This window comes from Thamnophis sirtalis, unplaced genomic scaffold (assembly GCF_051295495.1).
Source record: "Thamnophis sirtalis isolate CommonGarterSnake01/CBP01778 unplaced genomic scaffold, rThaSir2_p1.2 scaffold_6, whole genome shotgun sequence".
Taxonomy (NCBI): domain Eukaryota; kingdom Metazoa; phylum Chordata; class Lepidosauria; order Squamata; family Natricidae; genus Thamnophis; species Thamnophis sirtalis.
Window position 1 is genome coordinate 26,810,058 of NW_028261386.1, and position 27,184 is coordinate 26,837,241.

Here is a 27,184-nt window from a genome sequence, read left to right on the forward strand (position 1 = left end):
ACCGTGATATTGAAGTAGATGATTTCAAGCGGAAAAGAATAGATTCATTTTAAAAAAAAATTGACGGGGATTGTGCGAGTCGAAAAAATAATACTACAAATAACATTGGGAGTATTCGGAACCCGTTTCCAGTCGGCCCTTTTCCGAAGTGGGCGCTTCCGGTAAGGGCAAAAGCAAAGAACCGGCTGGCAAAGGATTTTCACCGGGAGGAGTCGGATTGGCCAGGGGAGCTTGTCACGTGGGCCAGGGGTTTGGCCTGGCCACAGATTGCCCCGCCTTCCCGTCGTGGTAGTCCCAGTGTGGTTCCTATGTGGTTGTTTCCCCCCCACTCCTCCATATCCGGGGTACAGATTGGGAGCGTTTCCTGTCGGCAGAATCTGCGGGGAGACCGGGAAGCGGGGCGAAAAAAAAGGCTGCGCTGCGATGGGAGAGGGGTCGCGGAAGGAGGAGCCCTTCGCCTAACTCGCCCACCGCTTCCTTTAAAAAGAGCTTCCCGGTTATCCCTAACTGCGCCCGCTGCCTCTTTTCAGTCTCTGCCGCTTCTCCACCCTTCCCAGCACGCTGCGATCGGATGCCTCGCTCTGGCTCCCAAAGGTGGGTATTTAATTAACTCCCCCCCCCACCAGCCCCGCCTGTCCTGTGCAAGTTAAGGGTCTCAAGCCACCCCAAAATCCTCCCCACCCCTAGGAGTCCCGCCTTCCTCTTCGTGATTTGATGGTGGGATGCTAATTCACTGAGTAGTGTTGTAATGGCTTGTGATTCTCTTTAAGAAAGGGAAGCTGGTGTCCTTTCCTCACCCCTCTTCTCACCCCGTTTTTCTTGAGAATAGTAGAATAGGAAGTCATTACTTCCTTTTGTATGTAGCTGAAATGTTCTAATACTCCCCTCCGCCCCCGCCCCCCCCCCCCCCAGTAATCATGAAATGGGATTCTTACACTACCCATTTGCTTCTGGGGTTTAATATTCTAGCCTAGCAAACTGGGTTGGTTTTTCTTGAAATACCATAGCATGGAAAAGTTTTTCTACCGTCCTTCAGGGTCCTCCTTGTTACCTTACTGGTTGAATCTCCTTACCCGCTTTACACCTGACTCTTTCCTTCAAGTTGAAAAAAACCTGCAATTGTGACATCCAGAATCATGCTTCAGTGCCTCCTTGGATTGTGACATCTCTCCAGTCTTACCCCAACTTTTCTGCCCCTGGGGCTTTTAAGGTCATAGTTTGACCCTTTCCTAAAGCTTTAGCATACCTGCCCCTTCTTTGATGAGCATTCATGTTCTTTTAAATACCTTCCCTTGTGAAAGCTAGGAATGATTTATGGTTGCTGTGTTTTTTTCTTCCCCCGTCCAGAAAGAATTTGGATCTTGCTATGATGATCTCTGCCGGATGGTTAACTCTCAGCTAGTACTGTTATCTTGAGAGTTATAACTGCTTGTGGAAACTGTCGAGAAGTTGAGATTGCACCTGGCCATTGGGTTGGGATTGGCTTGCCTGAAAGGACAATTGTGCTGGATCTAGAGGCACTATGGAGTTTGCTGAGTTGATCAAGACACCACGGGCTGACAATGTAGTCCTTCACCGCCCTTTCTATCCAGCAGTGGAGGGGACTCTGTGCTTAACGGGACACCACCTCATCTTCTCTTCGCGACGGCAGGACAATGTCGAGGAACTTTGGCTTTTGCATTCCAACATTGATTCAATTGAAAAACGGTGAGGATATTTTGGCTCATGAAGTTGTGGGAGAGAGAGAGGAGCAATTATATAGTCCAAAAAAACATACATCTCTTCCATGGTAAAATTTTGCAGGTGCTGGATGCAGGAATGGCCTGGATTAAGGATAGTAAATATAACTAAATCCTAGCTAGATAGGAGTGCTATGATCTGCCATTCCTTCAATAAAATGAAGTATCCAGACTGTATTTTATCGTTTCTCCAGATAAGTAGAGTTAGTTACAACTGTGTACTAGTATAATTATACCAGCACCCCAGTTATTAAGCAACCTGTATAATTCCCTCATCAGCTTCCAAGCACTGTTCAGGATTGTTGAGCATAGGCCCTTAGCCTGTTGGGACCAAATATGAGACAATACATCTTCCCATTCTTTCCCTCGTGGGCTGAGAGGGGAAAGGTGGGTTTGTTTTATCTATGCTTTTATTGCTTGTTATGAGCCCCCTAGTACCATTGTAAGATGGGTAACCATGTATGTTCTGTTAATATTAATTTTATTTATTAATGTGTCATATCTTCACTTGAAGTTTTTCTTAAATACTATCAGTTGATGTGGAACATTGCATACCCAAGGATGAGGAGAGGCTTATTCTGTATTATACTGGCTGCCTGATTCTGAAATACGCTCTTTCTGGATGCTTAACAGGTGCTGACAGTACAGCCTTTTCAGGACTAGATTTTGCTTCTCGTTGATTCAGGCATTTTTTAAATTGCTTTTATTGCCTTTATTGTTTTCAGTTCTCATCACAATAGAAAGATGGAATATAAGTGGCATAATATAAATTTAATTTGTGACCTTGCTGCTTCTTAGCTTATTGTTATTTGAAGGCTAAATGTATTTTATTGCATTATTTTTCCATTGGCTTGGACTTATATTGTTGAATACTTTTTCTAAGTTGAAGGGGACAGTATGGATGTTTAAAATGAATTATTACATAAAATTCATCTAAAATATATACTTTCTATTTTTAAACATTTAAAATATTTATTCTTATGAGAATTTTAAATGAAATTAATTTTGCATACTGCCGAAAGAGAAATCCTGAAACAAGCAACACTTTTGTTTTCAAATGATGGCTATTTTAGAAGCCGGTTTCTTAAAAAGGCATGCCTCCTTATGGAAGAAATAAGAGGGAACATCACCAGAGCTTGTCATTTGCAGCTTTAATAAATGCACTAAATAGAAGCTGCTTAACTGAAAATCATTAGTGGAAGCTTTACCTACACTTTGCATTTTTCAGTCAGAAAAGGCTTCATCCTTTGTTTTCAGACCATCCATTAAATAGCTATTGAGGACTTAGTCTTCTGTTTGAATCATCTGGATTGATCCTGTCTGAAAACATCACCTGTAAGGTAGTGTAGTTTCTTCCCTTGTTCTCTGCTTTTGCAACTTCTTAGAATCTAAAATGGAGAATTGTTAGATTTCTGGCCCAGCATCTTGATTTGTGCAGAAGGCTTTCAAGAAGCTTGTAAATTGAGCTTGTTCAATATTTGTTTCCCTCTATTAACCAAGAAATATTCAGAGATATACTGTACCAATAAAAGAGAATATTTTTTAGCTCAGAGTTGAAATGAGAGGTCCTTGGTGCTCTCTGCGCTTGTTTTCTTGCAGATGTTTCATTACCCTATCTAGCACTGTTGATGTTACCAAGTGTATGTCTCTGAATATTCAGCTGAGTCATCAATCAGTTTCTAGAAATGGTATAAATCAATGCTTTTCAAAATTGTCTATTTTAAGATGTTCTAGGAATTCTGGGAATTGAAGTCCACATATCTTTTAGTTGCCAAGTTTGAAAACACTGATCTAGATTAATCATCTTGCAGAAATGCATCCAAATCTTTTAAGTCAGCTTAGTTGCATTACCTTGCTATTTCTCAATACCATGGTTGTTGGGGTTTTTTTTTGGGGGGGGGGATGACATGTATAGTGGACCCGCACATCTGCAGAGTACCACATCAGGGAAAGCTGTTTTAGATAATTGTGAAATAAATGTTCGTTTTTGTTTTTTTAGATTAAAGGATGGAATGCATCATATTTTGGGAAAAGCATTGAACTCAGTTGTTTAGACTTTGAGAGGTTTACCTTTTCCAGCTCCAAGAAATCAAGGGAGAGGCTATTGACTAAATGAGTTTTCAAAACTGCTTTTATTTTAAAGGGCTTGCAGAGAGATATAACCCATGAAACTGCCATTTTATTCATGTCAGTTTTTCATACACTATTCCCGACTTACGATAGTAATTGAGCTGGGAATTTTAGCCATATATCCTGGTGGTTAAGTGGATCACCATGTGATCAGACCTGACTTTATGATATTTTGTCAGTTATTGTTAAGTGAATGTTGAGGTCATTAAAGTTAATCCGTTCTACGTAATGGCTACTTTCTGTTGGAAAGCAGAAGTAAACTCTGGAAATCGGCAAAAAATAATCAAACCTTGTGGTCATGTGACTGCAGGATGCTGCAAATAGTCATAAAGATGAGCCTGGTTGCCAAACACCTGAAATTCAATTATATGACTGCAAAGGGGTGCAGCTGTTGTAATTTTGAAATCGGATTGTAAGTAGCTTTGGGGGTTTCTGGATCCATCATAACTTTAGTTGCTAAGCAACCGGTGGTAAATTGAGATCTATTTCTACTGCTTTCTTCAACACTAAAAGACAAGCAATTTGGGGCTATATTCAAGCTTAAAAATGGGAAAATTAACCTGCTTTGTACTCTCATACCTTTCTCCTTGATGCCCTGATATTATGCAGTTTTCTTGAAGAAGAATAACTGTTAGAATAACAACACAGAATTAGCAGCACCAGTGAGTTGCTACAATTCAAAAAATATGCTTTGCATTATTCAGACTCGAAGGGAGCATAATTAGCCATATATTTCCATGAAGATAGGTTGTCCTGATAAAGAGCAGAATAATCTGGAAATATTTGTGACTCAGTGTTTCTTTAAAAATGAGAAAAATAAAACCCTGCATTTTTATTCCTATAAGACGGTCTCAATAAAACAGCATATGTAAGACTGAACAAACCAGTATTGCTTTATCATATTCCTGGGTACCCACCCAGGGTTTTTATTGCTCTTTTAAGTATATTTATCTGATGCAGAATGGCTGACAGTGTTGACACCAGCCTGATTTCAGAAGGACAGCACTCCAGTGACAGGGTGCCACAACAGAGAATGTCTGTCACTCACATCTCCATTTAACAAAAAGGGCTTTTTTCAGAGATCTCTGTCATTGTAGGGACACAGCAGCCAAGTAATGTTATCACATTTCACTATAACGCAGAAGAATTGGGAATGTGATTTGTAGCCTTGTCTGGTCTCATTCATGTGCAGTTTATCTCCTGATTACTTTTAGCCACAGTTTGCTATGGCATCTATATTAGAGCAGCTGTCATTATGGTTAACTCTGAAATTAATTATGATATGCTTTTGAAAGATAGTTGGAAGGCATTCTGATTACCCTTTGTCCCTTTTAAACTTGCAGTATGGGAGAAATGAACTGACATCTCTGTGTGTCAGTGTTGGATGGCTATCTGAACTTCTGTTTTTTGGATTTTTTTTTTAAACTCTGGTTTACAATATTCTCATACAAGTATACATGCAGGACATTCATTTAAATTTTTCTTCTTGTTTTCTTTTCGCTTAGATTGTGAAGAAAAGCAGTGTTTCCCCCATTCTCCTGCTCTATCCAATTTCATTGGAAAAATTATAGTTTTGACTATTTGCTTCATCATTCATGTTTTTTTTTTTAAAAAGAACCCTAGCCCTTTAGTTGGTTAATTATTTTCCTACAAAAATTACGATTAAAAAGAGCTAAAAGAAACCTGAATTATAGTTGCTAGTAAAAATGTCAAATTTCAACCCTCCTCCCTTCTTATTTGACCATGTCTTAGGAAAGAAGGATGGGGGCTTACATGAATTCCTTCTGATCTTCCCATGATTGGCCTTGAGGTTTCAACTCTACTGGAATTATTTACTAGCAATTTTCTGCTATAAAGAATTACTTATCTGGAAATTGTATTTTAATATGTTTCTCCCATCTCTTTGAGTTTGGAGCAACACTCCAGTGAGGTAGGATTGGCTGAATTTTTGTGTAGTTTTGGATTTCACAATTTGCTTCATTGCCACATGGGAATCAAAATCTAAGTCTTCTGCCATTTCAGTGTGGCCTATGCAGTTGCACTGTTAAAAGATATTTGAACCAGGCTATAAAAATGTATGCTGCCTCTAAGTGAGCGCTAGATGCCTATTCAGTAAATAATAATAAAAGGTTCACATATGGAGCAAGTGGGAAAGGCAATCCTGCTGCAGCTATATCCTCATGACTTGCCTTTGTTACATGGGCGAAGAAAGGTGATGCATTCCCTCTTGAGAAACTGAGGGGTGGTGTATTTGTGTAAAATTCTGAAAAAGTTTTTAAAATCTTTGCATTTGAGAAAGAAAGGAATTGTTGGTGTGTGACAGCACATAATATAATCCTCAGATCCATAGCTGACCATCTACTGATGCTAACCTACTGGTCCAGGCTAATTTAGCATTATCTCAGCATGAAAACTTTTTTGGTCTGATCCTGCATGTTTAATTCTCCATAATAACGGTGGTTCCCTCAATAAAAGTTAGGCTCCACTGTCCTAAGTGATCAACTCTTACCAATCTAAGATAACATGAAGTTGAAACCTTTTGATATCTTGCTTTCTCCTTGATTTAAAGTCAGAACAACTAAGGAGCATCTCATTTATACTACCATATTCTCCCATTAATATTTTTCAACTAGCAGTGCTTGAGTGTTTTAATGGCTGAAGCAGTGCTTGAGTGTTTTAATGGCTGAAGTCCTAAGTGATCAACTCTCACCAATCTAAGATAACATGAAGTCGAAACCTTTTGGCATCTTGCTTTCTCCTTGATTTAAAGTCAGAACAGCTAAGGAGCATCTCATTTATACTACCATATTCTCCCATTAATGTTTTTCAACTAGCAGTGCTTGAGTGTTTTAATGGCTGAAGTAGGATAGACTTCAACTTTTGTTCATTTGAAGGCTATGTAGGTATCTACAGTTCGAAAGCCATCATATTTTATTCTTAACTCTTTGGTATTCATGTTTTTATACCACTGCAGTTTTATCGGCTTCTTGGGGACCATCATTATCAAATGCAAAGACCTACGAATTATCCAGCTTGACATTCCTGGCATGGAGGAATCTTTGAACATCGCTAGCTCCATTGAGGTAAAGTTATTTATAGAAATTAGAAGAACCCAGCAAAACTCTGGTTCTGTTCTGTAGAGATTCATGTGGAAGATGGGGCTGGGGAACTGGCATTTTACTCTCACTAATTACCCTCACTCTCTCCAAATCTTTATAGAGTATTTAAAGGCAGCCTATTGTATGAGGCAAGTAGCCCATTGTAAGACTGTGTGCATTTTCTCCTTCTTGTAGGCACTGTCTACCTTGGATTCTATCACACTCATGTATCCTTTCTTTTATCGCCCTATGTTTGAAGTAATTGAAGATGGCTGGCATTCATTCTTGCCTGAAAGTGAATTTGAACTTCTCAATTCAGTTGTAAGTTTTTATTTTTATTTCTTTACCACATGTTTACTCCCACCCATCTTACAGAAGTGACTCTTGGCAGTATACAATGGTCAGTTAAAAACAACAACATGTATAAAAAGAGTCTCTATAAAAATTATAAAGTCATTGTTTTAAATGAAAACACTATAAAAATTAAAATATACAAGAGCAACCACAGTGGAGCCATCTGAGAATGACTCCAGTTCTCTGAGACCCTGGGGGCTGGTGACATCATTAGGTCTTAAAGGACTTTTGACATGATAACGAGTGGGGCTAATCTGACTTAGGGAGGAAGAATGTCCCATAGGATGTGTGCTACAGTAAACAAGGCCCATCTCCTGGGACCCATCAAATATAGGTCTCTAGCTGATGATACCTGCAGCATACTTTATCTGCCAAATCTAATGGGACAGGCTGATGTAATTGGGGAGAGGTGGGTCCCCCAGATAACTTAGACTAATGTTAGGAAGGCTTTAAAGGTTAAAACAAGCATCTTAAATTGGACTTGGAAGCAGACTGCTAGCCAATGCAGCTCACAGAGCAGAGGTATAATATGTATTCTTTGGGGAGCATACATAACTGCCTGTATCACTGCCTTCGGAAACAGTTGTTGCTTCTTCAACAACTTGTTTAACAATACTATTCACTGAAAGCATTGTAATAGTTCAATCTGGAAATGACAAGGGTATGAATAGTTCAATATGGATGTGACATTCTGTGATCAGAGCTGGGCAATCCAGGAATGGATGCAAGTGGTGCATAGCACAAATCTGTACATAGTTTTTCCTAAACACAACCTTCACTTACTTTAAAATCTAGGAGATTGCCCCCAGATTGCATACCAGGTCTGAATGCATCCAATACAGCACCAAAAATGGCATGGTCCTAGTACCGGTAGACTCACAATGCCACTCAGTCTTGACAGGGTTTAGCGGGAAGCCTGTTCACCCATCCAGACCATCACAACCTCCAGGCACTATAATAAAGTGTTCACAGCATTGCTTAATTCTCCAGGGGCAAGATGTATAGTTGGGTATAATAAGCATACTGATGATTCCCCCCCCCCCACGCCCCAATGGATGAGCTCACCCAGCAGCCTCAGATAGATGTTAAATAGGAGAGGAGAAAGCCTTGTAGTCTATGGCAACTCCACCCACCTCCATAGTAGGTGGGAAGAACCAATCTGGAGAAAGGAGGTGAACCAGCACAACACCCTGCAGCCCATCCCCATTCTGATCCAGAATAATACCATGGTCTATTGAAAGCCACCAAGTAGGGCAAAAATGGATGCCCAACCTCCATCCACCCCCCCATGCCAGAGATCATCCAAAGGAGTGACCAATGTTTTTTCCCTCTCATATCCAAATCTGAATCCTGACTGTAAAGGATCCAGATAATCAGTTTCATCCCTTTGAAACTTGTGCAACCATCTTCACTTTTCCCAGAAGGGGAGGTTAAATGCTGGACCAAAACTGTCAGGTATGATGGGATACAGCAATGGATTCTTAAGAAAGGTCCCTGTGGTTCCATTGGTTCTCTGGGCTGAAGTGGAAACCACAAAGGAAGAACTTGGTTTTCTTAAGGCCTGTGAGAAAAGAAGCCTTTTTTCCCTGTGTCCTAATACACATAAAAATAAAATAAATAAATAAAAAGTAACAATGCAGTGAAGACTTAATTTAAAATAGATACTTTTATTATGTAAGTTACAGTTTAAGCATTTTGCAGTTGTTTATCAATGCTACAGTCAGGTGCTGATGTAACATTTAAGCAACTACATGCTTATCGGCATTAATATTTCAAAAATTATAGATAATATTGACATAACCTCTTTTAATCCTTAAAAGCTTAGGTTTTCTATATCATCAAAGTGTTAATAAACTTTAGTTATTATTGTATAATACCACTGTACTCAAAAGTACACAATTTTGTACTTGTTTTTTCTAAAAGAAAATAAATAAAACTATATTAACTTGGTGGGGAGAAGGGAAGGGGCTTGAGTAATGCCAACTGGATTATACCATCGAGGGACATTTGCTATGGAATAAGAATCTCTCTTTTATCCGTCATTTTAAATGGCTGTAATAGCATTACAGATAGTAGCTGTGGCCTCTAGGTTTGCATTGCTACTATGGCATGTACCTCACATTAAATGTCCTGGGCACCAGGCCATCATGTTGTGCCAAAATAAGATTAATGGGTTGGCCATCGTCCTTAATGTGAACATGACAATTGTATTTTATTACCCCGGTTTAGAATGAAAAGGGAATGAAACCACTGTTTGGGAAAAGGGGATGGTGGAAGTTTTGGATGGCTTTAAACATAGGTCAGGTGTTGCATTGGTGGCTAGTCAGCTTCCAGGTGTAACTTAAGGTGCTAGACATCTCCTATAAAGCTGTGCATGGCATAAGGACTAGTAATCTGAGAGACAATCCCCATCCAGTTGTTTTTGCCCCATTAGTACATTTGGGTAGAGTGGAGGCCCTCCAAGTCCCTTCTATAAAATGCTGCCATCTTGTGGAACCGAGGAAGCATGTTTTCTCTGTTGCAGCCCCTGCCCTCTGGAATAACATACTTGCCCCCAGATACATATAACTCCCAGTCTCCATGAAGCCCAGAGGTTCCCCTGATTGTTCCCACGCTAGGATTGCAATGATTAGGTTGGCTGTCAATGTAGCTAAAGGTTGGTTAGAGTTGGGCAACATAAAAATCAAATTAATAAATATTCTCAGCTTTCTGTATTTATCATGTAGTTCTTAATTCAAGATATGTTCAAGACTTTGAATAGGTTAAATTAAATATACAAAGGTAATTTTAGGCAAAATGTGAATAAATGTTCATGTAAATATTTATTTTGTAAAGTTGCAAAGTGATTCCGAAGCCAAATTAATTTATGATGAGAGAAAGTAGATCAAATTAAGCTTGATGGATTCTTACATGCATAGTATTCTTTCCTAGACAAATGAATGGCGGTTGAGTTACATCAACAAAGATTTCTCAGTCTGCCCTTCTTACCCACCTGTTGTCACTGTCCCTAAATCAATTGATGATGAATCTTTATGCAAGGTTGCCACTTTTCGCCATGGTGGACGCTTCCCAGTACTCAGCTATTATCACAAGAAAAATGGGATGGTGAGTTGGACGCTTGGATTACAAGGCATGTGTTTTCTTTGTGATAACTACATATTAAAAATGTATGTATATTGCAGTAGTTAAATACCATAATTGAAATTGTTGTACTGGAAGCTTGAGCATTTTGGGGGAGCAGGAAGAGACGATTATCTGAATAGGTTTATATATGATTAAGAAAGGTCAGATTATCTGAACAACTTGATATATGATTAGGAAAGGTCCTGAAAAATCAATTAGCAGTCTGAGAATCTAGTGGTTACATTAACTAAATGCTCCCAATGATGTAAATCATCCCCAAAGATGTAGAAATTATTTCCTTTTTACAATAGGTTATAGTTGGTTCTTGCACTTTTATTTTAAATTTTTCTCATTGTATAGCAATAGCAGTAGACTTATATACCGCTTCATAGGGCTTTCAGCCCTCTCTAAGCGGTTTACAGAGAGTCAGCATATTGCCCCCAACAATCCGGGTCCTCATTTTACCCACCTCGGAAGGATGGAAGGCTGAGTCAACCCTGAGCCGGTGAGATTTGAACAGCTGAACTGCTGATCTAGCAGTAGCCTGCAGTGCTGCATTTAACCACTGCGCCACCTCGGCTCCTATATATAGATATTAATATTAATAGAGAATGAGGCTGCACATTCAATAGCTTTTTGGAAGCTGAACAAGCATCATTCTGTTTTCCTATTATAACTATGAATCCCAAAGGAACATGTCTTTTTGAGAGAAGTATGTTGAGATCTTAAGAGTACTGTTGTTGCATTACTATAGAAAAGCGTAAAATGCTGCCCCTTCATGAGAAGAGATGTTTGAACATCCATATTCTTCTGTTGTGTGTTTCTAGAGGCTGTTTATCAGCTGTATTCAAATAAGAATTGTTATATTAAAATTACACACTTCTTCAGAAAGCAAGATGGGTTGGAAATGGGCTTCACACTTAGACATAAATGCTAATTTTTATTCACCTGTCTTAATATTTGCAGAAAATATACTAACCACTTTTGTATTTTTCTTCTTTTTTACTCATGTCTTTGAAAATCAACATAAAATTGTTCTCACTTGAAACATAGAATTATATCCTGGATATATATGTATCAGCTTTCATTCAACTTTTATTCAGGGCAATATTGAACATTTGAATTGTCAGGTGAAATGTTAAAACCATATTTATTCTGTCAGTGTAATAGTATACATGAACGACTTTGAGGGAAGAGGGTAAGTGAGGTTGTTTAGGAAATAATCAGTCAAATAGAAGCAGGAACGCCCATCACTTAGCAATCAGAGAAAGAAACTTAGGAAGGGCCCACTCTAATGAATGTTGTTGTTGTTAGTTGCGAAGTCGTGTCTGACCCATCACGACCTCATGGACAATGTTCCTCCAGGCCTTTCTGTCCTCTACCATTCTCTGGAGTCTATTTAAACTCACACCTTCTGCTTTGGTGACTCCATCCAGCCACTTCATTCTCTAGTTATCCCTTTCTTCTTTTCCCCTCAATCTTTCCCAGCATTAGGCTCTTCTCCAGTGAGCCCTTCCTTCTCATTAGGTGGCCAAAGTATTTGAGTTTCATCTTCAGAATCTGGCCTTCTAAGGAGCAGTCAGGATTTATCTCAAGGACTGACCAGTTTGATTGCCTTGCAGTCCAAGGGACTCTCAGGAGTCTTCTCCAGCACCCTAATTCAAAGGCCTCAATTCTTTGGTGTTCAGCCTTTCTTATGGTCCATCTTCCACAGTCATCCATTGCAACTGGGAAAACCATAGCCTTGACTACACACACTTTTGTTGGCAGTGTGGTGTCTCTTTTTAGTATGTTGTCTAGATTTGCCATAGCTTTCCTCCCCAGCAGCAAGCATCTTTCAATTTCTTGGCTCTAATGAATAAAATAAGTAAAAGTAAAGACCTTCAGACTTCAAGATTCTTTTAATACAGTCTTCAGTAAAATAGAATTAGGTCACCTTGTTTTTCCTGTCTGGTTTGCCTGGAAGGGATGACAATCAGTTATTCCAGAATGGTGAACATTTTCTCCCATGGAATCATAGAATACCTTTAATGCTACATTGGCTTTTAAACTACAGAAGTCTTATATGTGTACATAGTCTTACTACAGTTTGTTGGTCCTTCTAGGTGATAATGCGCAGTAGCCAACCACTTACAGGTACTAATGGGAGGCGTTGTAAGGAGGATGAGAAGCTGATCAATGCCACCCTGAGGGCAGGCAAGCGTGGCTATATCATTGATACACGATCTCTGAATGTTGCTCAACAAGCCCGGGCCAAAGGTGGAGGCTTTGAACAGGAGGTTCATTATCCTCAGTGGAGAAGGATTCACAAATCCATCGAGCGGTGAGTTTCCTCTATGAAAAAGACTTTCTTTCAAGAAATTTTATTTTGTTTTATTTTAGAATCTCCCCACCCGCCAACCCCGTAGTTTAGCATATGGGATTTAGGAGATTTGAGACATCCAGATGAACCAGTTGCAGTAGTGGGATTCAGCCAGTTTGCACCACTTCAGGAGAATTGGCTATTAAGTTTCTGAGCAGTTTGGTGAATTGGTTGTTGGAAGAAATCATTAGAGCAGAGAACCGGTTGTAAATTATTTGAATCCCACCACTGGTTAGGCGCCGTGTTTCTTTACCGTGTTTCCCCGAAAATAAGACAAGGTCTTATTTTCTTTTGCCCCTCGAAATAAGCACTTGGCCTTATTTTCAGGGTGGTCTTATTATTTTGGAAGTGCAGGAGGCAGCGAGCATGGTCAACTCATGGCGGTTGCTGTATTGCAATATTTTCAGGGAGGGCTTATTTTGGGGAAAGGGCTTATTTTAGCGCATGCGCTCAAAAACCCGATTGGGTTTATTATCTCGGGAGGTCTTCTTTTCGGGGAAACAGGGTAATACAAGAAAGGTTTGTATTTTCTTAAACAGCAGATCTGTTTTGTTTTCTTTTAAACAAATGAGAGATTTTTGAAGCAATCTCCAAATGCTGTAGGGAGCACATTATGCCTATATTTTCTTGCTTTTATTTTATTTATTAATGTATGTCTGTGTGTGTTTGTGTGTGTGTGTTTGTGTGTGTTTATTCTTTATTTATTTAGGAAATTTATATGGTCTCCCAACTCATGGTGGTTTTAGAATCAGCGGTATATTCTTTTTGTGTCGTTTGAAGGTGTGTGAAGTTCAATGGAAGCCTTCTGTTATGTTTAATCCATTTAACCATTGTATTTCATTTATTACATATTCATTGTGCACCATTTAACATTGAAAAAAAAGTGGTACAGATAATCTTTTCTTTTTAATTCATTGTTCACAACAATAGGTGTTCCATTTTATGTAAGAATTACAGTTCAAAAGAATAAGGTCCTGAATTTAATTCACTGTTATAAATAAAAGCCTATCAGCAAGAGGTGTTCAGATTGCCATTTAAAAAGCTCAATATTTCCTGCAGCTTCATGTCTCAGTAGAAATATACATGGGAAAAGGGGAAAAAAGGTTTCTATTAAAATCCAGGATTTATGGCACACATAATTTGGTTGACAATCCTACTTATTTAAGGGAGAGATTTGCATCTCCTATTCTTTGCTATATTTTTCTCTCTGTTCATGCTTCACTTTTGTGGTACCAGAATGCCTGTAGCTGCAATCAAGATGAATTTTTTCTGAATTTGGCATTCCTATTATTGGGATATTGGTTCTTTGAAGGGCAGTTAGGATCAGTGGTGAGATAGCGAGTCACAGTATTTCAACTGTAATATAGCTTCCGCCTCTCATGTCGAGCAGCAACATGCATTATGCTTTTTCAGAATACTTTGAGCGACAGAAAAGTTCCATGCAATGTACAATAATAAGAAATAACTGCATGCTGACACAAATGTAAAAAAATAACAAAAATCAAACAAAAAATGCATAGGGTTTAATCTCAAAATGAAAGCCAGAGTATGTTAATTTGCCGCTATAATGCTAACAATATTGGAATCTCCCAATTCTCTTGGTATGAAAAAAAACACGGTTCCATTGATAAATGGCTCCTTCTCTTCCCCAAAGACTAATTTTGTATCAACCAAGCTATATGTACAAAGCAAAAAGTGGTACTTCAGCTGCCACATCAAGTTTTATTTGATTTTGTACTATTCTCTCTGAAGTCCTCTAGCAGGATATGAGGCTTGACTCGTAGTTTGCAAAAGTTCTAATATTGGAATTGTATGGTATTTAGAGTCCAATGTCTATCTCTTAAAATTGACCACTTGAATGTAGGAAATACAAAAGGTGTTCCCATTGTGATAATAAAAGTGTGTGTCATGGATGTAAGGTTGCTTTCATGTTTGTCCCTTTCTTCCTAATGTGCCTATAGATACAATATTCTGCAAGAGAGTCTCATCAAGCTTGTGGAGGCCTGTAATGACCAGTCTCATAATATGGATCGCTGGCTAAGTAAGTTAGAGGCTTCAAACTGGCTGACCCACATCAAGGAAATTCTGACTACAGCATGCTTGGCTGCCCAGTGCATTGATAGGTAAACATTCAGACATTTGTTTTAGTTTATTTATTATTTATTTCAAACATTAATATGGCTTCTTCTTGTTGTTAGTTGCGAAGTCGTGTCTGACCCATCGCGACCCCATGGACAACGTTCTTCCAGGCCTTCCTGTCCTTTACTATCCTCTGGAGTCCATTTAAGCTCATGCCTATTGCTTCGGTGACTCCATCCAGCCACCTCATTCTCTGAGGTCCCCTTCTTCTTTTGCCCTCAATCTTTCCCAGCATTAGGCTCTTCTCCAGTGAGTCTTTCCTTCTCATTAGGTGGCCAAAGTATTTGAGTTTCATCTTCAGGATCTGGCCTTCTAAAGAGCAGTCTGGGTTGATCTCCTCTAGGACTGATCGGTTTGATTACCTTGCAGTCCAAGGGATTCGCAGGAGTCTTCTCCATCACCATAGTTCAAATATGGCTATCCATCTTAAAACCACATTCTGGATGGCTCACAATTGAAAGATGGAACCATATCTACAAAGAACAAGAACAGAAAACAGTAAACAGAAAAACCTGGCACTTTAATCAAATTTCTCCAATGAAGCCAAAAATGCTTTCCTCTCATTCTGATTTTCCATCAGTTGGTCTGGAATAGACCAATAACAACCTCTCCTTGGTCAAATCAGGGTGCCCTCTAATATTAGTAGCATTGACTAATTAGTTGACTCCGGAAAGTACTTATAGAGAAGTGTGGATGGATGGATGGATGGATGGATGGATGGATGGATGGATGGATGGATGGATGGATGGATGGATAGATAGATGATAGATAGATAGATAGATAGATAGATAGATAGATAGATAGATAGATAGATAGATAGATAGATATGCATGAGAAAGAGTGAGATTGGAAGTTTCAGTTCTTGAGTTTTGAGGCAGAGTCGTGAGCTGAACCGGTTTCTCTGCTAGATAATCTTTTGCTGTATGGGTGATACATGTTAAGCTCATTAAGCAGTTCCTTTTGTTGAAATATGTTTTCTTTCCTAGGGAAGGGGCATCTGTCTTGATTCATGGAACGGAAGGCACTGATTCAACACTACAGGTGACTTCCCTGGCTCAAATCATTTTGGATCCCAGATGCAGGACCATTCGTGGCTTTGAAGCTCTGATTGAGAGAGAATGGCGTCAGGTATGAGCTGCTATGTTTTCGCCCGCAAAACTTTTTGTTGTATCTTCATCTCTGAAATGCTGAACATCATTCATTTCCTAATTTGTGCAAAGAATAATATCTTACCAAGAATCACTCATGGGCAAATTATATAGATATGTTTGTTTGTTTTTATTGATTTTTTTTTTTAAAAAAACCTTTTACAAATGTTGACTTCCCTCCCCCTCCCCTCCCCACCCAAACCCCACCCCTCCCAACCTTCCTTCCCCCGACTTCCCAGAACCAATACAGGGTATAAATCTTTAACAAAAATATTCTAAAGTAAACTTAAAAGTATAAAATTAATATCCTCTATCATTTGAGCTTCAACTCCTCTTTGCTAGGCTAGCTCTAAACAGATTATGTCATTCTTTGTTGCCTCAGTCATAAGCTATCTGGAATTTCTTAGTCCCATATTTATTTTGAGTATAGTCAATCCATCTTCTCCACTCCAATTTATATCTCTCATTGGAATGGTCCTTGAGATATGTTGATATTTTAGCCATCTCTGCTAAGTTTGTTACTTTTAATGCCCATTCTTGAATAGTAGGCAAATCTTCCTTCTTCCAGTATTGCGCCACCAACAGCCTTGCTGCAGTTATTAAATGCAAAATCAAGTTAGTCTCTATAACTGTACAATCAGTAATTATACCTAACAAAAATAACTGAGGGCTAAACTTTATCCTTTTTAAAGAACATTTTGCATAATCCACCATATTTTTATCCAAAATGCTTTAACCTTTTTACAAGTCCACCATATATGGTAGTATGTAGCATCAGCACAATCACATCTCCAGCATTTAGGTTGTAAATTCGGATACATAGAGGCCAGTTTTTTAGGATCTAAATGCCATCTAGAAAACATCTTATAATAGTTTTCTCTCAAATTTTGGGCTTGTGTAAATTTTACATTTCTTACCCAAATCTTTTCCCATGTGCCCAACTTTATTGGTTCTTCAAAATTTTGTGCCCATTTTATCATACAGTCTTTAACTAATTCTGTTTCCGAATCCATTTCTATTAATACATTATGTAGTCTCTTTATATGCATTGGACTTTGATCTCTAATTTGTTTTAATAAATTATTCTCGTCTTGCATAATACCGATTTTTTGATCTTTTTTCCATCTGGCCTGTAACTGTCCATACTGAAACCATGTTTGAATTGCCTTTTCCTCTTTTAGTACATTCAAGGGTTTTAGTTGTAATACACCTCTTTCTAAGATAAGAAGCTGTCTGTATGTAATTACATCTTGTTTTTGTACTATATTTATGTTTTCTATTGCGTGTCTAGGAATTGCCCACATAGGTATCTTATCATTTAGTTTATATTGATATTTTTTCCCAGACCCGCAGTAGAGCATTCCTTAAAATATGACTTTTAAAGTTCTTATCTATCTTTTTGTCATATAGCAAATAAGCATGCCAACCATATACCAAATCATGCCCTTCGATATTAAGTATTCTATCATCTGTTAAATTAATCCAATCACTAATTAGCGATAAAACTACTGCCTCATAATATAGTTTTAAATTTGGTAATTTCAAACCTCCTCTCTCGCGCACATCTTGCATTATTTTTAGTTTAATTCTCAGTTTCTTCCCTGCCCATAAAAATTTATTGATGCCCTTCTGCCATTCTAGCAAATTTGTATCTTTTTAAAGTATTGGTATCATTTGAAAAAGAAATAAAAATTTAGGTAAAACATTCATTTTCACTGCTGCTATTCTTCCCATCAAAGATAATTGTAATTTTTCCCAATTTTTCATCTCTGTCTGTATGCTGCGCCATAGTGGCTCATAATTATATAGTTTCCCATTTGAGGTTGAAATATAGACTCCTAAATATTTAACCTTTTTAACTATTTCACATCCTGTCATTCTTTCTAATTCTTCCCTTTGTTTAGTGTTCATATTTTTAACTAGCATCTTTGTTTTCCCTAAATTTATTTTAAATCCGGACACTTGGCCATATTGATTAATCATATTCATTAAAACCTTACTAGATTCCTGTGGTTGGGTTAATGTTATAATCAAATCATCCGCGAAAGCGCGTACTCTATATTCTTGATGTCTAATCTTGATTCCCTGTAAATCATCTGATCCCCGTATTTTGTTCAACAATAATTCCAAAGTTATAATAAACAGTAATGGATAGAGGACAACCCTGCCTTGTACCTTTCTCAATTTTAAATGGATCTGTTAAGCTTCCATTGACTATGATTTGAGCTGTTTGTCCCTGATATATTGCTTTAATTGATTGTAAAAAATGCTCTCCTATTTGCATTTTTTGCATTATTTTCAATAAAAATTGCCAATTCACTCGATCAAAGGCTTTTTCGGCATCTAGAAATATAAGCGTTAAATAGTTCCTTAAGAGGTTCTACCATTTCTAATTGTAAATTTTTGTAATGAGCCCGTCTGTACCCGGTGCTTTCCCTACCTTTAGCTGTTTAATTACCTGGAGAATTTCCCCTGAAGTTATTAGTTGATTCAATCTCTCCCTCTGCTCATCTTTAACTATGGGTATTTTTTCTTTATCCAGGTATCTATCTATATCTAAACCTTGTATTTTGTCATTCATGTACAATCCTGTGAAAAATTCATGAAAAACCCTTTGAATCTCATCCTGTTGATACACTTCCTCCCTTTATAATGTAATTTCGATATATTGCGAGATTTCTGCTTCTTCCTAATCAGATATGCTAGCCATCTACCAGATTTATTGGCATTACAAAAAGTGTTATGTTTTGCATATAACAAATTAGTAGCCACCTGGTCTGACATCAGCATATTAAATTGCTCTCTTAATAAAGTAATTGCTTCTTTAATCTTCTTGTCTCCTGGTTTTAGTATTAATTCCTGTTCTCTCTTCCTGATTTTTTCCTCTAGTTCGATTCTCTTTTCCCCCTGTTTACGTCTATGTAACCTATTTAAATTTATTAGAACTCTCGCATATACGCTTTACTTGCGTCCCAAACCATTTCCATAGATGTACCCTTATTCATATAAAAACAAAATATTCTGTTAACAATTTTTTACATTCATTAATATTTTTCTCATATCTAAATAAGTTTTCATTCAATCTCCAAGACCTTCTTGCTTGGGTCCCAAATTCCAACTCCATCCCAACTGGATTATGATCTGATAAAGTTCTGGAACATATCTTTGTCTTCTTTACCCTAGAAAGCAAATCATTAGTTGTTAGTATAAAGTCAATCCTAGAAAAGGATTTATGTCTATCGGAAAAAAATGTAAAGTCATATTCTTCTGCATTCCTTTCTCACCAGATGTCTCTCAGTTCAAAATCATCCATCATATCGAAAAAGGACTTGGGTAATTTCGCTCGCATTTGGATATTTTGCCGGAGACCCTTCTTGTCTTTCTTGGTATCCATAACACCGTTCCAGTCGCCCAATAATATGCAAGATCTATAGTCCCAATGTACTTACTTAGTATGGAGCATTTTATAAAATTTATCTTGTTGTTGATTGGGAGCATATATTCCCATTAGAAGTATCTTCTTCCTTTCTAATATCAGTTCTATTGCAATATATCTTCCTTGAGAGTCAGCTTCAATTAATTCGGCTTTCATCTCCTTTCTTAAGTAAATAACTATACCATTTTTCTTCTCAGGAGCAGAAGCTATAAAGTGTTGTCCAAGTCTTGTATTAATCAAGTATTTCTGGTCAGTTGATCTAATATGAGTCTCTTGCAGACAAATTATGTCATTCTTAAATTGTTTCAAATAGTGATTTATTTTCTTCCTTTTCTGTGGGGAATTTAAACCATTAACGTTCCAGGTTAAGAACTTAGTTGTCATCTTTAGCTCCCTAAAGCTTTTTAAGAGCCCTCTGGAAATCTTGAAGTTTGGTTTTCAGCCTGGCTCCACCCACTGCTTCTAAACTAAGATCTGTGGCTTTTTGGATGGTAACATGTGTTTGTTGTGAAGCTTGTTGCTTTTTTAGCTCTTGTTCCATTCGCCTGGTAATCAGGCAGGTTTGTCTTTGCTCCTTCGCTCCTTGTAGCTCTGAGAGAGGAAGTTGGTCCAGCCTTGGTGGTCCTTGAGTAACTTGCTGTCTATCCTGTCCTTCTTGTTCTCTTTCTCTAGGTCCAGGAGGGGGGGGATGTCCAGCCTTCAATATATTATTGTAAAAATCTCGAGCCTTCCATACTGAGTTGAGACAATATCTTTGCCCCTGGTAGGTAACTGCAAGTCCGGCTGGGGCCTCCCATCTGAACTGTAGCTGATGAGTTTTGAGCTCATCGTCTAAGAGGGCATAGTCTTTCCCCGATCTCAACATTTTAGGTGGTATTTCCTTCAAAACAATTCCCCCAATTTGAAGCTTAGTTTTGTAAGACTCTTGCAATATCAAATTCCTCATATCTCTCGTGGCAAAATACACCACAATATCTCTTGGGAGTTGCTTTTGTCTGGCGAGCCAGGAATTAACACGATATATCTTGTCAATTTGCCAGTCAAAATCCCTTCCTGACCTTCCCATCAATTGATCAAAGGCTTCTGAGAAAATCTGCTTCAAACTTTCTTGATTTTTCTCATTGAGGCCTCTTATCCTTAAGGCAAATTCCATATGTCTATACTGCAACATTATAATTTCATTTTCTGCATCACCAACCTTTTGTTGAACCACATCCATTTTCGTTACCAAATTAATATTAGAATCATTAAGATCTTCCAATCTATCTTCAATTCCACAGACATAACCAGATAGGCACTTAAAAGCCTCAAGAATATCGTCTCGAATTTGCTGGTTCCGAGTCTGAATCGAGTCCAAAAGTTCTTCTGACAATTCTTTATGAGCAGCAGATATCTCTTCCTTTATTTTAATTTCCATCGCAGCTGCATGATTTTTTAAAGCCTCTGCTAAGGCCACGCTTAGTTCTTTTTGCAGTATTTCTCGGGTCAAAGGCTTCCCTGCAGGGGTAGGAAGAGCTTGGGAGGGGGGGGAGTAGTGACTGTAATTTAGTCCCAGGGGCTGGAGAATTTCCAGTGCTTTTAGACGCATTAGGGGGGGCAAGTTTCTGCTGCTTAGAAGCCATTCCAGATGTAATCTTCTCCACCCAATTACTAGATCCAGGCAAGCCGCTTGTTTAGCAACTACTATTTAGTTTGGTAATAAATCACTTCTATTTTACTGATCTTTAAATGTTCTGAGCTCCATAGAAATCTATGTCTTCAGAGCCTGACCCCTCCTACAAAGTTGTTTGGCGCCATTTTCTGTGTATTTCTAGCAAGTAAATTGTCAAAAGGAATTCTTTAAAAAATGGAGTTAAAGACTTATACATACAATTAGAAGTTCACCAGTATCAGTTCTGCCCGTTTTGAAATCAGTAATAAATCAATCTTTGAGCTGAGGGTGCCTTCGTTCTGCAAAAAAGGCAGAAGAGGTCCTTGACGCAGAGAATCACTATGTTACCGGGCGTCTCCCTCTTCGCACCCCAGATTTATGTTCTGTGGGGTTAAATGGAGCACTGCCCACACATAGTTTGCTCGCCTTCTTCTCCTTGGCCCGGAGAAGAGGTAATCAAACTGTCAAACAGTTGATGGATACTGTTTAGACAGCTTAACGCAGCCAAGGATCCGGAGCTGTTAAAAACAACAACCCCCTCAGGCCCCCGCCCAAACCGGAAGATAGATGTGTTTGTTTATCACATTTTATGTTGCAAAATTGTTCCAGAGTTTAGGCTGCTAATGACAATCAAAATAAAATACATTAGACGATGCCCAGCTTGTTCCAGTAATCCAAGTTAACATGCAGATATTTGCATTTCATTACCTCAAGAACAAGATACCTGATTACATACAAATTTTACTGTAAGATCCTTAGTGCTACACTCCTGGCTCTAAACTCAAGGTTGCTAACAGACTGAAAACCTGGGAAGGCAGATTTGTGGATAATAGTCCTCCCTCAACCCAACAAGATATCCATAATACACCCAGGTTTATTATACAGACGAACCATTTTAATTTTGGATGAAAGAATTGTAAACTAGAGTGAATTTAAATCAGCACTTCTCTTATTTTGAAATGTGTAATTGTATTAGAATAAGCCTGCTGTTAGCCCAATCTAATAAAACATTTTGGTATGTAACAAAGCCTTTAAAAACTGAGGGAAGTAATATAAACCTTAAATTGTTATTTACTCCAGGGTTTGTTTGTTTTTGCTATCTGGATAATCAGCAAATAAGATTATACAAAGCTAAAGCAGTAATCTGTTCATGTGTATTTAGAAAAAGAATAGTTATATAAAATTGGGTTTTACGTGCAAGTTAAATATATTCAGGATTAGCCTGTGTGTATTCAATATTTTCCATATGGAAAATTTGATAGCTGCAGAGTAATTGTCTAGAGGGATAGAGATTAAATATTTAGTCAATTAGCATGGTAAAAGTTTTATTTGAAGAATAAGAGGCAGTTACATGCAGTTTTTTAAAAAAAAAACACAATTCAACAGACACCTGAAACATAACAAACATTGCTATTAATGAAAAGAAAAAGATGTGGTTCATAGATATAGCAATATCAGGGGAGTGAAACTGATGAAAATCAAATAGAAAAAGTAACCAAATTTAATTGAAAGACTTTAGAGGAAAATGTCAACTATAACTTTATAGCAATTGGAGCTTTTAACATCATACCAAAGATTCACCAAATTTTGGACATTTTAAGTTTGATATCGCTGACTTTGCAAAAAGCCACCTTGCTTTGTATATACTACAATAATTTTATAACTGTAGTACAGCAATAATAATATCCATACCAACCCCATCAGATCTTGATATATTATTTTCTAACAGTTTCCTTTAATAATTTCAATTTTCAGCAACTGCTGTTAAATTTTTGATCTGATTTTCCTTCATTGGCATGTGCATATTGACCAAGTAGTATGCTTGCTTAGAGTTGGAGTTCTTACCTCACAATTAGGAGGCTGTGAGTTCGATCCTAGGTAGCGGCAGATATTTTTCTCTCTCAGTGCAAAATGAAAATATCTGGTGTGAGCTCCACATAGGTGAAAGGAAGGGCATCTGGTCAGTAAACACTCAATTACATTCAGTTGCCTCGACTCTACCCCCAAACAGATTACTAGATCATTGAAAGGGGGGAAATGCATATATTGACCATAAAGAGATATATATTTGTAGGCATTAATTCAACTTTTAGTTTTCTTTTCATAATCTTCTTTTGATTTTGTAAACTTCTGTAGTGTTTCTTTGCAAACTTGAACCAGTAGTAATTCCATACTATGTGTGATACAATCATTCAATTTATGTTTGTTCTTCCTCTATTATACTTTAAAAAAAAAAAATCTCTCCCCCCCTTACTTCTGGTGACGTACAGCCTGTCAACTGCTTTATGGGTGGATAGTATGATTCATGATAATTAATGTTCTTGTTTTTTTATAAAGTACATCTAATTCAGCTTGTATTACTCAATTTTACCTGCAGCATATCAATTAATTGGATCATCCAAAGTATTTATGGCTTTAATTATGTTCCATGCATTTAATGTTGTTTTCTACATTTTTCAAATTCATTTTATATAATTAGACTTAGTATTCTTTTCAACTTGCTCATGTAGTAAGCTGAAGGCCTCCATTAATCTTAAATAATGGAATTCTTTAAGTGCTAGTTGTCATTTCTACTCATTGGCTGTAGTACATCAAAAACTTTGCCTTCTTTAATCACATTTGGATAGACTGAATTGCATTTCTATGTCATCACTGAATGCACGAACAATGTTCAGTAGAAATTCAAGTTCTGCTTTTGATTTTGCTAGCAATTTTAAGTCAGCCATCTGTAGCAAATAGCTATTTTTGCACCTTGTTTTGGGTTGGGATGAAAAATCTAATCCTTGAAATGTTTTACAAACTTATCACAAGTGTTTAATTGTTCAGTTGAATCTGCTGCTGGACTTACCTTGTACAATCCATACTTCTGCCTGAGAAAATTGTGTTGGCCATTTACTGGTGATACAGTGATGGTAGAAAACTAAGCTCTGCCATCACTACATGTAGAGAGATTGTGCTCACATAAATTTGCTGCTAAATTTAACCATCTATGTGCTACAGTTGTCTGTTAGTTTGCATCATTGCTATAGACACCAGAGTAAACCAAGATGCTTTCTGTAAGCAGAGAGGACACCTGGGAGCAATCATTCAGAGATCTTTCTCATCTTACCATTTCACAAGGCCTCAGCAGAATTCTAACCATTGTGCTTTGAAATCTATCCAGCGTGTTCAAGAATTCTTCAGATTCCCAAAGACTGTGAAGGGATTAATTTTAACTGGGAAATGTAACACTTCTTTAGAAGTCCATCTTTGCCTTTCCTCAATGGAGATTATTAAGTCTACTTCTTATGCTTTAGTGTCTATTCTTTAGTTTGGTGTCTATTCTATCAAGGATACAACCTTGACCCTATAACTCTTCTTTTAACTCATACAGAGTAGAGTAGAACAGAATAGAACAGAATAGAATTCTTTATTGGTCAAGTGTGATTGGACACACAAGGAATTTGTCTTTGGTGCATATACTCTCAGTGTACATACAAAGACAAGATACATTCATCAAGAATCATGGTACAATACTTAGTGATAGTCATAGGGTACAAATAAGCAATCAAGAAACAATATCAATATAAGTCATAAGGATACACGCAACAAAGTTACAGTCATGCAGTCATAAGTGGGAGGAGATGGGTGATAAGAACGATGAGAAGACTAATAGTAATACAGCCTTAGTGAATGTTTTGACACCCTTGAGGGAATTACTTGTTTAGCAGAGTGAAGGCGTTTAGGAAAAAAACTGTTATTGCGTCTAGTTGTCTTGGTGTGCAGTGCTCTATAGTGTCATTTTGAGGGTAGGAGTTGAAACAATTTATGTCCAGGATGCAAGGGGTCTGTAAATATTTTCATGGCCCTCTTTTTGATTCATGCAGTATACAGGTCCTCAATGGAAGGCAGGTTGGTAGTAACTGTTTTTTCTGCAGTTCTAATTATCCTCTGAAGTCTGTGTCTGTCCTGTTGGGTTGCAGAACCAAACCAGACAGTTATAGAGGTGCAGATGACAGACTCAATAATTCCTCTGTAGAAGGAAGATGAGGAGAATGTAATATGATAAGGAACTCATCTCTCTTTGTTAAATTAATAGTTATTTGAAAGTTTCTAGCAACAAACCAGAGCTTATTAAATCATATTTATAAGAAAATGGAGGAATATGTGGCCATGCAATTGTTTAATATTTCAGCTATCTCTCTCCTACACTCTTGGCAGTTTTCAACATGGCTGCATCTCCTGTGCGGTCATTCAAGATATAGTTCACCATGGGGCCATACGTGGTAGGAATATACTGTGACTCAAATATGAGTTCATGTGACGGCTTCCTTTCAAAGAGAACTGTCAATTTGCTGCTATTGGCTTGAAGCCTCACAGCAGCTTGCAGAGAGAGCCATGTGAGACATATTCATGTGTCTGTTCTATTTATATACTCTGTCAGACATCAGGAAAACAGGTGGACAGTTAATACAAGATGCTCCACAAAAGTAGAAGAGGAAAAGTATCTTAAAATTGTAAGCCATGTTAGGATAAATAGGCAGAACTGACAATTTAAGACTAAGAACAACTCTACTGAATCAGATCATAGATTGCCCACATAGATTGTCCCTGCATGGATTGCCCTGGTGACTGTGTAGGACAGATGGGGAGGAAGCTAATCACCAGATTGCGAGAACACAAGTGAGCATTCAGACGAGGAGACCTGAATTCATTGGTAGGTAGCCTCACACTGCAATGAACAAGGACACACATTCAATTTTGCAGCTACTAAAGTTGTTGGACAAGCAGGCACAAAAACAGCCAGGGAAATGATTGAAGCCTGGGAAACAGGCCTCTTATCAGTCAACAGGAGTGCTGATTTATCACCAGCCTATCAAGTACTTAGAAGGCGAGGGCTGGGCAACACTAGGGAAGGACAGCTAAAAGCCAGCCATCAACACGCCCCAATTAACATCTAAAAAGCCATTTACAACAGGCACTTTAAATACTGCACACAAAACAGCACTCAGATTAATAGAGTTTGAAGAGACCTTGTAGGTCATCTAGTCCAACCCCCTGCCCAAGCAGGAGACCCTACACCATTTCTGACAGATAGCATCTCTTCTTGAAAGCTTCCAGTGATGAAGCTCCCACAACTTCTGAAGGCAAGTTGTTCCATTGGTGGATTGCTCTCTCTGTCAGAAAATTTCCCCTTATTTCCTGGTTGAATCTCTCCTTGTTCAGGTTTCATCCATTATTCCTGGTCTGGCCTTCAAGTGCTTTGGAAAATAGCTTGATCCCCTCCTCTCTGTGGCAGCCCCTCAAATATTGGAACACTGCTATAATGTCTCCCCTGGTCCTTCTGTTCACTAGACCAGTCATGTCCAGTTCCTATAACCGTTCATTGTATGTTTTAGCCTCCAGTTCCCTAATCATCTTGGTTGCTCTTCTCTGCACTCTTTCTAGAGTCTCAACATCTTTTTTATAGTGTGAGGATGAAAAGTTCCCTGAAGAATGTCTCTAGCACGAGTCTGAAAGCTTGGAAGGCAAAACCTCTGGTCCCAGTGACCAACTTATATTGGATCCTGAATCAGATCAATTCAGCATCTTATTTTCAAATTGACTTTCTCTGAGCCTTTGAAAATTATGTCTCTGAGAAACTCACAGGAAGGGTGCAAAGAAAGAAAAAGAATCCTGTGCCGTTTGCCTGGAGCAATATATATTCTGAAGAATAGGTTGGCATATTTGTAGATTCCATGTACTACTTTGGCCTGATAGCCAAGTCTTCCATGAATCTGTATTTTCTAATCATTTGGTAATGAAACCAGTGAAGAGCACATCCTGTTGATCAATAAGTTATTTCAATGTCTGCCTAGATGCTTAATTTTTGGGGGAGTGGGAAGATTCGAATAAGTAGTACAGTGTCCAGCCTTCCTCATCCAGTGCCTTCCAATTTGTATATTGGCTGGAGATAATGGAAGCTATCCTTCAATGTTACTTTGAGACCATTTGTTTGGAGAAGGCAGCCCTAATATCATGCCTG

General features: G+C 38.1%; 1 protein-coding gene across 1 annotated transcript in view; it reads left to right on the forward strand.

Moving 5' to 3' along the window:
* Positions 1-309: 309 nt before the first annotated feature.
* The window catches only part of MTMR9 (myotubularin related protein 9), a 36,328-nt gene continuing 9,453 nt past the window's right edge, over positions 310-27,184 (forward strand). Inside the window, exons 1-8 of the mRNA XM_087717475.1 lie at positions 310-594; positions 1,348-1,707; positions 6,844-6,952; positions 7,163-7,288; positions 10,253-10,426; positions 12,550-12,767; positions 14,768-14,929; positions 15,932-16,073. Coding sequence (XP_087573601.1) covers positions 1,523-1,707; positions 6,844-6,952; positions 7,163-7,288; positions 10,253-10,426; positions 12,550-12,767; positions 14,768-14,929; positions 15,932-16,073 — 1,116 coding nt within the window. The 5' untranslated portion in view covers positions 310-594; positions 1,348-1,522. The remainder of the gene's footprint in view (positions 595-1,347; positions 1,708-6,843; positions 6,953-7,162; positions 7,289-10,252; positions 10,427-12,549; positions 12,768-14,767; positions 14,930-15,931; positions 16,074-27,184) is intronic.